The sequence below is a fragment of the Catharus ustulatus genome, chromosome 1, assembly GCF_009819885.2.
Source record: "Catharus ustulatus isolate bCatUst1 chromosome 1, bCatUst1.pri.v2, whole genome shotgun sequence".
NCBI classification, from domain to species: domain Eukaryota; kingdom Metazoa; phylum Chordata; class Aves; order Passeriformes; family Turdidae; genus Catharus; species Catharus ustulatus.
The window spans coordinates 116499155-116512595 of NC_046221.1; the positions used below are offsets into that span (position 1 = coordinate 116499155).

The 13441-nt window shown below is 40.3% G+C and overlaps 1 protein-coding gene across 4 annotated transcripts in view; it reads right to left on the reverse strand.

Annotated features, from left to right (window-relative positions):
• Positions 1-1962: 1962 nt before the first annotated feature.
• Positions 1963-13441, reverse strand: part of KLHL14 (kelch like family member 14) — a 60279-nt gene continuing 48800 nt past the window's right edge. For 3 of the 4 annotated variants that reach the window (XM_033075881.2, XM_033075872.1, XM_033075890.2), the window contains exons 6-9: positions 8377-8567; positions 8065-8223; positions 5152-5309; positions 1963-4675 (exon numbers count right to left, since the gene is read on the reverse strand). In XM_033075881.2, the coding sequence (XP_032931772.1) occupies positions 4535-4675; positions 5152-5309; positions 8065-8223; positions 8377-8567 (649 nt within the window). In that variant the 3' untranslated portion in view covers positions 1963-4534. The remainder of the gene's footprint in view (positions 4676-5151; positions 5310-8064; positions 8224-8376; positions 8568-13441) is intronic. The other variant, XR_004419680.1, reaches the window with a different exon arrangement.

Consider the following 13441-nt stretch of genomic DNA (forward strand, 5'->3'; position numbering starts at 1 on the left):
TCTCCTTTGTCTGTACCAGAAAGCTCTATTTAAATTGAAATATGGTCTCTCCCTTAAAAGCAAGGGAAGTAGAGTACTTTATTGATGAACGATTATAATACAATAGAAACCAGTATATATAATGAGGTTTGGCATGGATTTTTCTCAGAAATTGGCTCACAGATGCAGCTAGCCAAGGAAATCGTGGTATTAAAAGCAGAAAAGGGGACAAACACAACAGGGAAAGCAATGCCAGCTTTTGGGAGGTGGGTGCAGAGTACCTTTGAAGACAGCACTGTAATTAATGAAAATCCTATTTTTCAAATGCCCTCTTTGTCATTCTTAAGGGCATGGGTACAGGTTGCAAGTCACCAGCAAATCAGTCTTCTCACACTTCTTGACCAGGGGATGGGACCATAGCTCAAGGTCAGGGAAATATCTTCAGTCACCAATCTGTTGTTTTCCAGGTCCCACTCTGCAAAAGTACCTGGGCAAGTTTGTCATGCTGAGGATGAAATGGAGAAAATTGAGGTTTGGCAGGAACGACAGCAGAGAAAGAGAACTATGGGACAGTCCATGTTTCCAGCTCCCAAAGATGACTCTCATCAGAGAATCAGAAATAGAAAGGGCTTTTCCCTCCAATGCAGCTGGGACCAGGGATTGTGGCTCATCTGCTCTTGTTGTGTTCTCACTGCCAGCATCTGCTCTGCTCCCTTGTCACAGGTGCTGGCTGTGATTGGGTGTTTGCCACAGCCCAGGCCCTGCAGAGAGGTGTCACTGGGCATCTCTTTGATAGGTTTTGTTGTGCTGAAGTCTGTGCATTAAAGCTTGAACAATGCAACACCTAAGTACTCTGATGATTTATCCTTCTGCTTGACAGCTAGACCACTGAAAATGATTAGCTGAATACCATCACCCAAGGGCTTATTTAGTTTCATGTTTATCTCATGTTGTCTTCTACTGAATTTTCTTATGTTTCCCTTATGCCTTTTGTATTGCCTTTCCTCTGATTCTTTTCCAGCCTTGCTTTGATATGTGCTTCTTAAAAAACATCTTGGCTTTCCTCATCAATCCTGATTTTTTCTGTGCTCTTGATCCTCAAAAAGTTCCCACCTCTCCTCTCACAGTTTTCTATTTTCTAATTTTTCCTTTAGTTTTCTTTGTTCTCTTTCTTTCTACATCTGCCCATTGCTTACAGTTTCTTCTCTTCATCCTTCTCCCACGTTACTTAAAAAAAACCAACATGAATCTCCCTTCCTTCCTCTGCCGAAACAAACTCCTTAATGAAACAATTCTATTTATTGTGCTATCTTAGTGCTATCCAGTACAGTCTACACCTGCTTTAAGTTTGGCCAGTTTGCTCAGCGCCCCTCCCTGGTTTGCCTAGGCAGGTTCTGGTCCCTGACAAAGGTTTGTAGGCGTGAATAAACAGTACATGGATAGTAACTGGCATTGATGATGCTTCTGTTTCCTGGTAGAACCTCCTGCTAAATTTTACCTTGTCTTCTCAGCCGGGCAATACCTCTTGTCCCAGCTCCTCTAGGGCATGCCCATATAGCACTTCCCCTCCAAGAACTGAAATACCCCATAGTTAGCAGGGTCAGTTACCCCAGTAGGAACATTTTGAAGAGGTATGAAGTTTCCACAACAAGCACTAAATTTCCCAAAGCAAGACTGGGTTTAACAAAACAGGGTCTTTTTCCCTTGCTATGGGACTGAGGAACAGAGAAAGCAGCACAAGGCAGAGGCATTTCACAGGCATGCAGTGTCTTCTCCAGTGAGAGCAGGCACAGGGGTGGAGCTTTCCCTGCTGGAAAAAGGTGCTGCTTTCCCAGGCCAGGCACTAAGCTCAGGGGAAGACCGACTCACTACAGAGCTGTGTTTTACTGCGGTCACTGCACTGACAAGCATTGAGTAATGACACCTGGCAAACAATGAGGCTGTTGTGTAACACCAGAAAATAAAGGAAGTTCACACATCTGCATGATAAAAAAAGTTCCAAAGAATTTAATGTAGATATTATTTATACATACACTTTATAAGTAGGAATATGGCAGACAGTTGAATTAGTACATAAAGTTTTATTTAAAGTTTCCCCCCTACAAGCAAGCTTCATTTACACAGTCTAGTACTGTACAAAATTTACATTCTTTGTGTGACTTATTTAGTTAGCATTTTTTCCTTGGTCATGCCTTCCTGATAGATAGAAAGATTTAGATACAGTCCTCATAAATCTTCAAATTATCTTAGTAAAAAAAAAGGAACCATTTAAAAGGACAAGAAGTATCCTTTAAAAATGGTACGTTTTAGTAGAGACAGGTGACAGTCAGTGTTCAGTGGCAGACCTTTTAAATGTCATACAAGGTTTCCTCATTTATTATCTTAACAGTTTCCTTTTTTATATATATTTATATCTATATACTTTCAACAGGAAAGGGAAAAAAAAAAGTCATGATTGCACCAAATATATTTTACAAGGGATCCCTTGGATCTGAACAATATAAATAAATACAAAACCAACTAAGATTGCACTATGTAGGAGAAATGGATTGAGATTTCAGGATATACACTCCACCTTTATGCGTTCCTTAGTGATGCTCACTGGAAAACTCCCCAAGGACACATTCAAATATTAGCATCTTCAGAAAATTATTTTGTTTAAACATTTTTTCCTGGCATGCAGCTACCTCATCAATTGGATTGTTGCATTTGTGTGGTACCTGTCATTACTGCATTACTCCAATTTTACAAGTTGTGTAATTCTGCTGCAAGCAAGGGAGTTGCAGTGAAACTGGACTGATGCCAGAGAGAAACAGTTCCATGATATTTGCTCTCTGTTATTTATATTGCTCTCAAGCATCAATATATAGTGTAATTTCTGTGTACATTCACCCTTTTTCTATTTTACAAAGCAAATAATGAACTCTTTCTCCCATCTATTGCTTCTGCAGCAGAAACCAACCTCTAGTAGCTGCCTGCTCCTTGCTTAATGCACTAGCATTAAGTCCTGTCATGAAAGATGTGTAGGGCTGAAAATGCAGGATTGGAGTGTCCTTTGCCTTTTATCTGGTGCAGCCAGCTACAACTAGGCAAATTAAAGGCTAGATATTTAGCTGACATAAAGTACATCCATTGGCTTCAATGGAGCAATGTCAGTTTACACCAGTAAAGAGGATGGTCCTGAGAGTAATGGATGCAGCACTAGTAAACCACAGTGGAATAACTATGCATATACTTTAATGAGGTGCACATGATTATGTCTGTTAACTGCAAGGTGGTGAAGAATCAGGCTGAGATTTTGTCACTGCTTTTGCAAAGCCGGGACAGAAAGACATAAGCTTAACACATAGACAGTCTGATTTGTGCAAGCTACTATGACTTCATGAAGCAAGTCCTAAATGCTACTGGTCCTGTGTGGGAGAATTCTGAAACTTGCTTTGCATTGTGTAAATAATTACACAGGCTGTAAGGCAGTGGACAGTCTAGCCTTATATTACTTTGGATCAATAGTAAAACTCTCTCAGTTAAGATCAACCACACAGGACTCCTTTAACTACTTACCAATGTCTCTCCAAAAATGTGCATAAGCATTTCAGAGTCCAAAGCAATAAATTTATGATTAAATGCTGTCTTCTTATCTTTGGAAAGAAATTGCAAAGATGCTGATATCTAACAGATTAGTGAAAAGGAAGTAAGGTTTCTGGTGCTTCATTAAGTGGTCATAGAAATAACTTTACAAAACCAGATTCTAAGTTGTAGGATCCAAATTCTGTTATACTAATGTAGAACCAGTCATTTCATGTGATTCCAGTGAAATTACTCTGACTTTACAGAAGTGTGATTAGAAGAATTTGATCCTAATCCCTAAGCTGCTATTGCAAGAAATGCTCTGTAAAGCATAGCTTTCTTTGTAGTCTGCTTTCTGCTGCACTTGCACATGGGGACTTCGAAGGCAGAGTGTATTAGTTGCCAAGCTGTGCAAAAACTGAACAATATTTCTTTACCTTTTATAATCTTCTGATGCTGTGTTGCTTGCAGAGCATATGAAGTAGTTGTAGGTTAGGATTACAGAGGAGGAGACAATTCTGCAATGCAGTGTGAGCTTCTCACTATCTGAATTCTGAAACATTCATGAAAACAACATCCTCATGACTTCAACACAGATCACATGCAGGTAGATACAATGCACAATACTGATCTTGTCTCTTCAGGCGCTATTTGAACAGTTAGCCATCATTTTTTTTAAAGTTAAATTTGATGTGAGGAGTGTCTCCGCAGCACGAAAAGTTTAAATCAGTCTGAAATGGCAGTCTGTCAGCATGTAATGTTCGGTGTGTTTTAGCTTCTTGCTTCATAAGACACTGGCACCTATCTGAGATGGGACAACGCTTGGTTTTTCTTTTCTTTTAGTTTGCTCCTAAAGCATAAACATGGAATGAGGGGTCAATCATGGTAGCTTTGTTTTAACAGGAATTCTGTTCTAATAAAATATTTACGTCACCCGTCATTATTTTCCCAAAATGCACTCAGTGTTCGTGTCAGTGCTCCTGGCCCATCACTTGTTGTACGGAACGCAGGCCGGCAATACCACAGTTGAGCACGCAGGTCCTGCAAGGGGCTCCGCAACGTCACCTTCCAGTTCTGTCCAAGTCCCTTTCTCAGGACTGTAGCAAATAGTAGAAGATTTGTATGCTCCCTGTAGTCAAACAAAATGTCATATTTAAATGCGGCTTTGGTAAAATCCAAGTTGTGCATCAGCTCTAAAAATATTTTGAAGTGACTCAGGGTCACTCTAACTTAGAAGCTCTTCAAGAGGTTTTGGTTTTTTCAGTACCCTGCCTCTGAAAATCAGTCTCCTTTACAAGCACCTCATAAGCACAGCTGTAAGGATATAGTCCCATCAATCACTTTTTCAAAATTCCTTCTGATTTTTAAATTCCATATCAGCGAATAGAGTGTAATAGTAACTTAGTTGAATAGAGAAGCACAAAGGTGAAAAACCACTCCATGTTCTCCATGAGCTGAAAACCAACCCCAACCTGCCCCTGTAGCTAATTCCCTGTCATCTCCTCTCCATCCTATTTGCACACTATATGGACTGCCACAAGAATTCAGAAGGAATAGAAAGGTTGTTCTACACAGATACAGATACACAGACAAGCAGGTACACACCATACTCCAGCTGTAGCCTCCTACAAGGTAAATACTGTCATCAAGGACTGCACAGCCAGGGCCACTGCGACCCTCCAGAATAGGAGTCTGGAGGATATTCCACTGGTCACCTTTTGGATCGTAGCATTCCACAAGCATTACATCGAGATGGGAGAAACCTGGATGAGGGCATTAAGAAAAAAGAACATGTGTTATGACATACTGCTGTATTATTTATTTTATTGTTAAATTTATTAAAGTTACAATTATGTCATTACAATTATAACTGTTAAACATTATTCTAGAAAATATTTTCATATACATTTAAGCCAGCTTCTGTAACTAATTAATGCTGTGTTATTTCTGTTCAAATAAATCTGTGGAAGGTTTTCACCATTAGTTCTACAGTTTTCTACAAATCCTGAGTCCATATAAAACTTGACCACATCAGGAAACAGTCAGTAATAACCTATCAGTGACACAAGCAGATTCAAACAGAATTCTCCCTTGTCTATCAGTGCTAATACAAGTTTGAATATGTAGGAAAAGACTGTTCTGAATGTCTCAAAATTCAGCAGATCCAATCTATTCAAAATTGAACAGACTGAATTTTGCTCAGAAATCAATGTCTAACAAGTCCAGGGAGACCTTAGACAACTGATGCCACTTGGTTCTAGAGGGACAAAGTGCTTACGATGATGGACATGATGTGCAGGACCAGTTTCAATTTTCCAGCTGATTTAAGGTGTACCCTAAAGCACACAGCTGGAATAAAGTCTTTAAGGAAACAAAAAATGTAACCACAATAATGGTGGTCCCATCTTTCCCTGGTAGGCGAAAAAATGCTCCAAGTGACTGCTGCTGTTTGATCACCAAAGGGCAGAGGTGTCTCAGCTCAAGATTCTCAAGCTGTATTAGTTAATATGAATTAAGTGAGCTGAACACAGACATTGAACACAGGAGTCCTGATTCTTGCTCTAATATTTAGGCCATTCCCTATTTCAAACTACCTTCTTTTTCAGAGCACTGCAGTAGAAGTATGGCTTTCTTAATATGCTGAAGTGCTTTTCTTAACCCTTCTGTCTTCTCTTCAAGGTATGACAGCAAAGAGAATTAAGATTTTCTGTAAAAAGGATATTTGGTGATATTGGCACTTCACCAGGGAGCTGCTTGCTCAAATATTATTTATGTCTGGAATGAGTATGAAATAATATGAAATAATTCATAATAATATGAATTAATTATTTGCTGCTTCGAGGTTTTCAAGGGGCCATAGAAAGGCCACTGTTGGGCAGCCAAAACCTGTCAAAAGCTCAGTAACAAACTGCAGTATGCACATGACCAGCTGTGATTTGGTAAATGCACAGCTAACACTACTACCCAGTTCAGCTTCACAAAGGAGGGCTTTGCCATGGAGCCCTGCTATTCCCTGCAGGTGGAGAATTTGTAACATTTCATCCACACTTCAGTCCCTTCCCTCCTCCCTGTCCTTCCAGTTCTTCCTTTTGTTTCACTGCACAGGAGAAACCATTTTTTCCAAGAAGTCCTTTTAGCAGACAGCCACATCTTTCCAGAAGCCTGGATGTTAAACACCTCTCACAACAGTGAGCAATTCCAGCATAACAAAGGCACCCAGGACAACAACCATAGAGGCAAAAATGCAAGGCTTATTAAAAGTGTGGGGAAAAAAAAAAAAGAAGGTGGCAGAATAGAAGCAATTCAAGCCTCTGCAAACCAGAGCATATGCTTTAGCTCGAGGAGAGCTGTGACAGGTTTTAGTTTTGTAGGAGGAAAAGCCAACACTGTGAAGCACTGAAATTACAAAATTCACAGGTGTTCATGTGCAAGCAGCTTTTGCCCTCTTCACCTGACAGGCTCCAGTCCATGAACAGCCATCCCAGCTGTGGGTGGGGAGTGGAGGCACAGCAGCACAGAACCTGCCTGCAGGGTCTATGCACCAGTAGTATTTATCAGGGAACACTTACACGTGGGACTTCGTCCCTGCATGCTCCACAGACACTGAGATGTCCAAAAGCAGCATGTGGCTTTGCAGTGTCATGGGGACCAAGGGACTGGAGTCAGACATGACCTGCTCTTACTGGAAGCTAACACATTTTTTTACTTTTTCGTCTATATTATGATTTTCTTTTTTGTGGTTGGCAGTCTTTTTTGTTTGTTTTTGGGGTTTTTTGGGTGGTTTTTTTTGTTTTTTGTTTTGTTTTTTGTTTTAAACGTTAAAGAAGAAAGAAGAAAAAAGTGAATATAAATTATCAAATATTATTATGGGATTAAGGAGCAGGAGGTGTGCTTTTTGTCTAAGTGGCTGGATTAAGAAGCATCTTTAACAGCAATGACATACAGGTATTAAGATAAAAATACTAGATGCCTAAGCAATAGTTATTTTAATATGAGACCTTTTCAAAAGTCTTCTAAAAAAGAATTATAATAAACAAGCTACATTTAATACTAAAAAGGGATTTAAAGAGCCTAGTCCTAATATTTAATGGCTGGAAGTTTTCTTTTTTTTTTTTTTTTCTTCTCTTCATTAAATCAGGAGCTTGTTTTTGTGTGTTGCTCTGAATAAAGCTCTCTTTAACTGCACATTTTGGAAAATGATTTACAGAGAAAAATATTGCTGGTACTTTCGGGTCAAAGAATAATCTGTTTGTTTCATTGAATTCTTGGTAGTGACAAATTGTCCATGCCTTTGAGTAATGGAAGCTCCCATTTTTATTATCTAAAGCATTCATTACTCATATATTTAATGTACTGCTATAATTTTAAAATAATTTGCATAAAATGTTTTTAAAATTGCTGGCTCAAGTGTCCTGTTAAATTGTGTTGCTTGGCTTTTAATGTATTTAACAGTGAATGTCTAACAAAAATGTTCTTTATCAGAGATGTGGGACACTTTTTCGCTGTTCAAAATGTGACCTTTCAAATGGTTTCCTCCAATTGCATACAGTCGATCATTCATTACAGCCAGAGTGTGGATTGCTCGTTTTGTGTTCATGTCCTGTTTTCGGGCCCAGACATCCATCACAGGGTCATAGCAGTACAGCCAGGGGACATATTCTCCATTGTGAACACCTCCTGCAAAGTAAATACACATCAGTTAATTAATAGAAATAAAGACATTGTGCTGCAGCAGGAATTTGGCTCTTTAGTTTTGGGGCTCTGCATTTTTTAATGGTGGTTTTGGGTTGGTTTTCTTGTCATACAGCAGGAATTATTCAAGACACTGGCCTGAAATATATATCTTGCCATTGTGAACAGCTCCTGCGTGGGCTGCCAGGGGTTGTGGTAAGGAAGAGACGTAACGCCACTCGTTTGTCTCCAGGTTGTAGCACTCAACGCTGGACAAGTAGCCAGTTTCATTTCTTCCACCGATGACATACAAGTTCTTGTCAAGGCGGCAGGCGTAGAAACTGGCTCTCCTGGAGGACAGGGCAGAACAGAGCAAAACATGCCAACAACAAACCAATTAGCCATGTCAAACATTTCTTTCTCCTCTCCAGTTGACTCCCTGAACTAAGAGAACTGCTCCTTCAAATGCTGAATCAGAAACAAGTGTCCAGGAGCTTCACATGCTTACAGCTATCCTAGAGACTGTGGCTGCTTTGTTAATCAAATACAGAATACTCCACATAAAAAAAAAAAAATTGTGTCAAAACAATTAGGCACACATAAAACTGCCAGAAAATACCCCTTTTCAAAGCTGTTTGTTGCCTTTTCACACCCATGAAAGATAAAAAGGTGCTCATTAATGTATGGGGCATTACCTTGTAAGGGATGTAACAACTCAGTAAGACAAAGTGAAAAATGAGGTAGATAATGTAACAATAATAAATTATCTTGACATTCACTTTCTTTATGGTCCTTCAAGGGTCATTGTTCCCAATTTACTAAGAGAACCACATCATCAAAATTTTTCTTCAATTATCATTTTTTTCTTCCTTCTGCAGTACTGCAAATAGAACAACTTTCCTTACACTAGCCACAACACTACATTTCCACCCTTTAGCTCAAATGAAGTCTGTCTCCATCCAACTAACCCTGAGAAAAGTTTTAGCCTCCTGTCTGCTTTTACATGCAACTCAGGTGTGTAGGAAAAGAATTAAATTTTCTGGCCAGGACTGTCAAGCATATATTAGTTTGTCTTCTTTGTGCCTCCAAAATTAATGGTGAGTGTTTGTTGCTGAAGTAAAAATTGAGCACTAGACGATTTTGAGAGACCTTATTTGGTGTAATCCACTCTCAGGGAAAGCTCCCTGGAATACTCAGGAGCAGGAAGGTTTGCTAGAGTAGAGTCCTTTAATTTCAAGCTGCAATAACATGAGAAAGAAAATTGCAAAAGAGCACAGCTGGGCTAGGATGAAGAGCCGTACAAAATATTGAATGACAGAAGTCGTCAGACCCCAGCATAAAATTTTCTCCTGGGTGAAACCAGAATGACGTGGGATCCCAGAAATGAGCAGGCAGGCCAGGCACAGCAAAGTGCAGCTCTGACAGCTCCTGCAAAGCAGGCACTCTGGAGTGTGGCTGTAGCTTGCCAAACCCTGCTCTGTGGTTGATTCAATGCACTCTGGTTCCTACCCAAATGCCTTAATTTGAATCTGGGAGCAGCTGCATATTTCACTCCTGAATCATGCGCTAAATCTTGGGGCCTTGATGGTCACCTGCACCATCAAGGACTTGAACCTGCAGACCACTGCAAAGCATTTGGATGAGCAGTGGTACACACAGAGCACAGCATCCTCAATGAACAGCTTTGGTACATCCAGCTCCTTCCTGGGCTTCCTGAGAGCCATCCCATGACCAGGTGAGCTAGCAAAGTCTGGTTGCCCTGTCCCTAACCTGACATCTGGCCAGGCATGTTCAGGAGCATTTCCTTCAGTGAAGGCAGGAATAAGATCTTGTTCTTTCACACAACTACCCATTTTTACAAAATTTGTAGCAGCCTTTAACATTTTGGAAAAATCTCCCTCTAAGTTAAAGGTGTCTGAGACTGGCTGGTGGTTTATAAGTTGGAAGAGAAGTCAGCCAGACACCAAGAGATACAGCCATGGAAACAGCAGGGCTGGCTGGGCATTCAGGAAACAGATTTGATGCATCACTGCCAGTTTCAGACCTTATTTTTTGGATTTGGTGCCCACCTGACAGAGCTCCTCACCAGCCAGGGTCACTGAACACCGCCTGTTCACTTCTTTGCTTTCACCCTGCCTGCACGAGGGCAGCTTGGATGGTGTGGGACAGAACCCCTTTCAGAGTGGGGCTGGGAACTCCACCCCAGGGAAGACTTCAGAAAAAACAACGTGGAAATAGGAGGACAGAAATACCGGCAAGTGCCTCCAGATCAACTGATGAATTTAAAAAGACCATTTAATTTATCTGTCAGTGGGCAGACAGAAGTTGATGACATATTTTGCTCCGCATGGTCGGGCAGCAAATTGTGCATCTATGTTTTTAGCCTGATATTCTATGGAAACAAAGCTAATTTGATTACACTGTACATGTACCCATGTCTGCCTACTGTTGTCTCCTAAAAAAACCCCCTGCTGACTGATTTCACTCTAATTTGACAGAGGCTATAGGTGTTACAATCAAGTGTGTATAAGCTTTCTGAGAATATGTGATGGGCCTGAAGCAACACAGCCCACAGTTGCCCCAAAAGTAGGAAAAGCTCCAGAGGTCACCTCCTATTACACATGAGAGAGCCTGCATAGGCAGGTACATATTTTTCAACCCTCCTGTGTCGGGCAACCACAAGCCACAAAACCAGAGGGTGCCTTTTGTTAGTGCTCCCAGATCCACTTGTCTGTCCTTGTGCACCTTCTCTCGTGAACCCATTAACAAACCTCTCAGCATGTTTTGCTTTTTTTTTTTTCCTTTTTAGTTCAGGTTTAATAAACAGAGGTAGACACAACCTGCACGCATTATTCTCTTAACTAGAATTTCACTGATGATATTCTGTACATGTACTCCTGGTTTCATCCACACAGTGTCACTATAAGGAGCAAAAATGAAAGCATCAGCATACTTCATTCTTCTGCTTGGATGTGAACAGTCACTGGGTAGCTTCTGTCACAAATATTTTAAGCTTTTTGGGTTTTTTTCATTTTCAATGATACAATGTGCAAGTGCATGCTGTTACAGTCTGCAAAGGCATGCTGTCAAGTGATGACTTTTAAACTGCTGTAAAATATGATTCAGATTAAACTATAATACAGCAGTCTTTGCATGTCAACTTTCCCCTCAATACTGAGAAGACACTATCCATTCTACTCAGATAACTAGAATGTACCTCAGGATCTAAATATGGACAACAAGACAATAATTTCGTGATTTTCCTCAGGACTTGAAAGTACTCAATGTTCACTGGTCTCCTAAATGCTTTTCTTTCACACCCCTTCACCCAACCATCAACCCAACCTACTCCTTCTTTCAAGTACACACATATAAAAGGGAAGATTTTCCTCATGATTTTCACACATGATGAATTTATGCCCTGGAACGCGAAATAGAACTGCCAGTCTGAGGTTTAAAAAGTTACCAATGCTGTTACTGATTGTTGCAATATCTGGACCTGATTTCAGAGTCACTTACAGAGTGCATGCTTTGCTTTTAAAAAAATAAATAATCTTAATAGTTGCTGACATTACTATTATTAAAGTCAAAGACAAAATAAAATGTGAATTTTTTTAAAATCTCTTTTTCTGTGCCTTTTCTCAGCTCACTCAGCCTCAGAGAGTATGCTTGACCTGCTCACTTCCTACTTCTACTTGTGCTTCTTCAGAACCTGGTACAATGCCATGCTTTTTTCTGGTCTTCAAACAAAAATTTTTAACTCAGAATAAAAAAAAAAGCAAGTTGTTTAAAATGCTGTTTTCCTCCAAACATCTTGAAAAGCTCTGTGTTGAGCTGGCAAGGCGCAACAGTTCTGACTGAGGTGTCCAGCTGAAGCTCACACCACAAGTTCAGAAACAACTGCTACAAAGACTGCTCCTTCAGTAGCCATCATAGTCTAACTGATCTGTTCTCCAAAAACCTTCCAGTTGTTATGGAATCATCAGGCAGATGTGTATTTCCAAAGCTTATGAGTCACTTTCTGGTTCTCTGAACAATAAACTCCTGAAAATAGTACAAACCTTTCAAAACCATCTATATTTGAGATGTTCTTCGAGTGAAAGGAACCAAACTTTGCTTTAAAGAAAATACATTGGTGACATTGAATCTATAATGGGATTAGACTTTTCTTTATAGCTCACACGGTAAAATCAATCAGATATGGATTTTGGCATGTGAGATAAAAGTTTACTTATCAAATATTTCATACAGATTTTTGACTTGAGAATATACTGCCTGTGAACGAGTCCCACATTTACCTGGCAGTCATTTCCATGGAGCTATTATAGTCTATCCAGCCAATTATTCTCAGACTAAAATTCTTAAATAGGTTTTGACTTGATGGACCATAATGACTCAGAAAAACCCATTTAACAGTCTGTCTTGTCAATGGTGCCTGCATTATGCCAGCAGAGACAGGGCATGACCCTGTACTCCTAGCAGGGGGAAAACAGCCTGTTGACTTTAATGGGAACTTTATCTCACTAAAGGACCTGGGAAAGAAAACTGCATAAAAGCTCTCTCTTATTTGTATGATCTTCTACAAACTGGGCCAGTCTATACCAGTGAAAGCTGCAACAACTCCGAGAAAGTCATTAGGACTGAGCAAAAAAACAAAACAAAACAAAACAAAATTTTACAAAGTGAGTGTAAAATCTTTTTCCAACAGTAGCCCTAATGCTTAGGAGCCTTTAAAGAAATACACGGGGCAAGCCTATGAGCTATGTATCCTGAACAAAAGAGGTGACAATTAATGTTGTCATAGCAAAGCTCCTTGCAGAAAGAACTATGTAAGTGTTTCAGTCCCTCTGTAAGGAGCTGTGGTGTTCATACATTACAGTTTATTACGGGCAGGAGCGCAGGGCACAGCTGAGTTTTGGCCTTTTGGCTGAAGGCAGCAGCTTCCACCAGAGCACAAGGCCAGTCACCTGCCACATGGTTTTCCAGGGAAACACAACTAGCCGATGTGGAGGAGGAAAAATTCCTACTGCCTCCTTTCTCCAACCCTCAGCTGCCTCCTTCTGCATTCTGTAGTTTGTCAGCCAAATAAACCTAACTGCTCAGTCAGCTGCCAACACCCCTCAGGAATTTGGCTTGGAGATACCCAGAGGGCCTAATCAGGACTCAGATTAGGCTCCACAGAACTGGTCCAGGCTCCATACAAACACCAGTTGGTCTCTAGTCA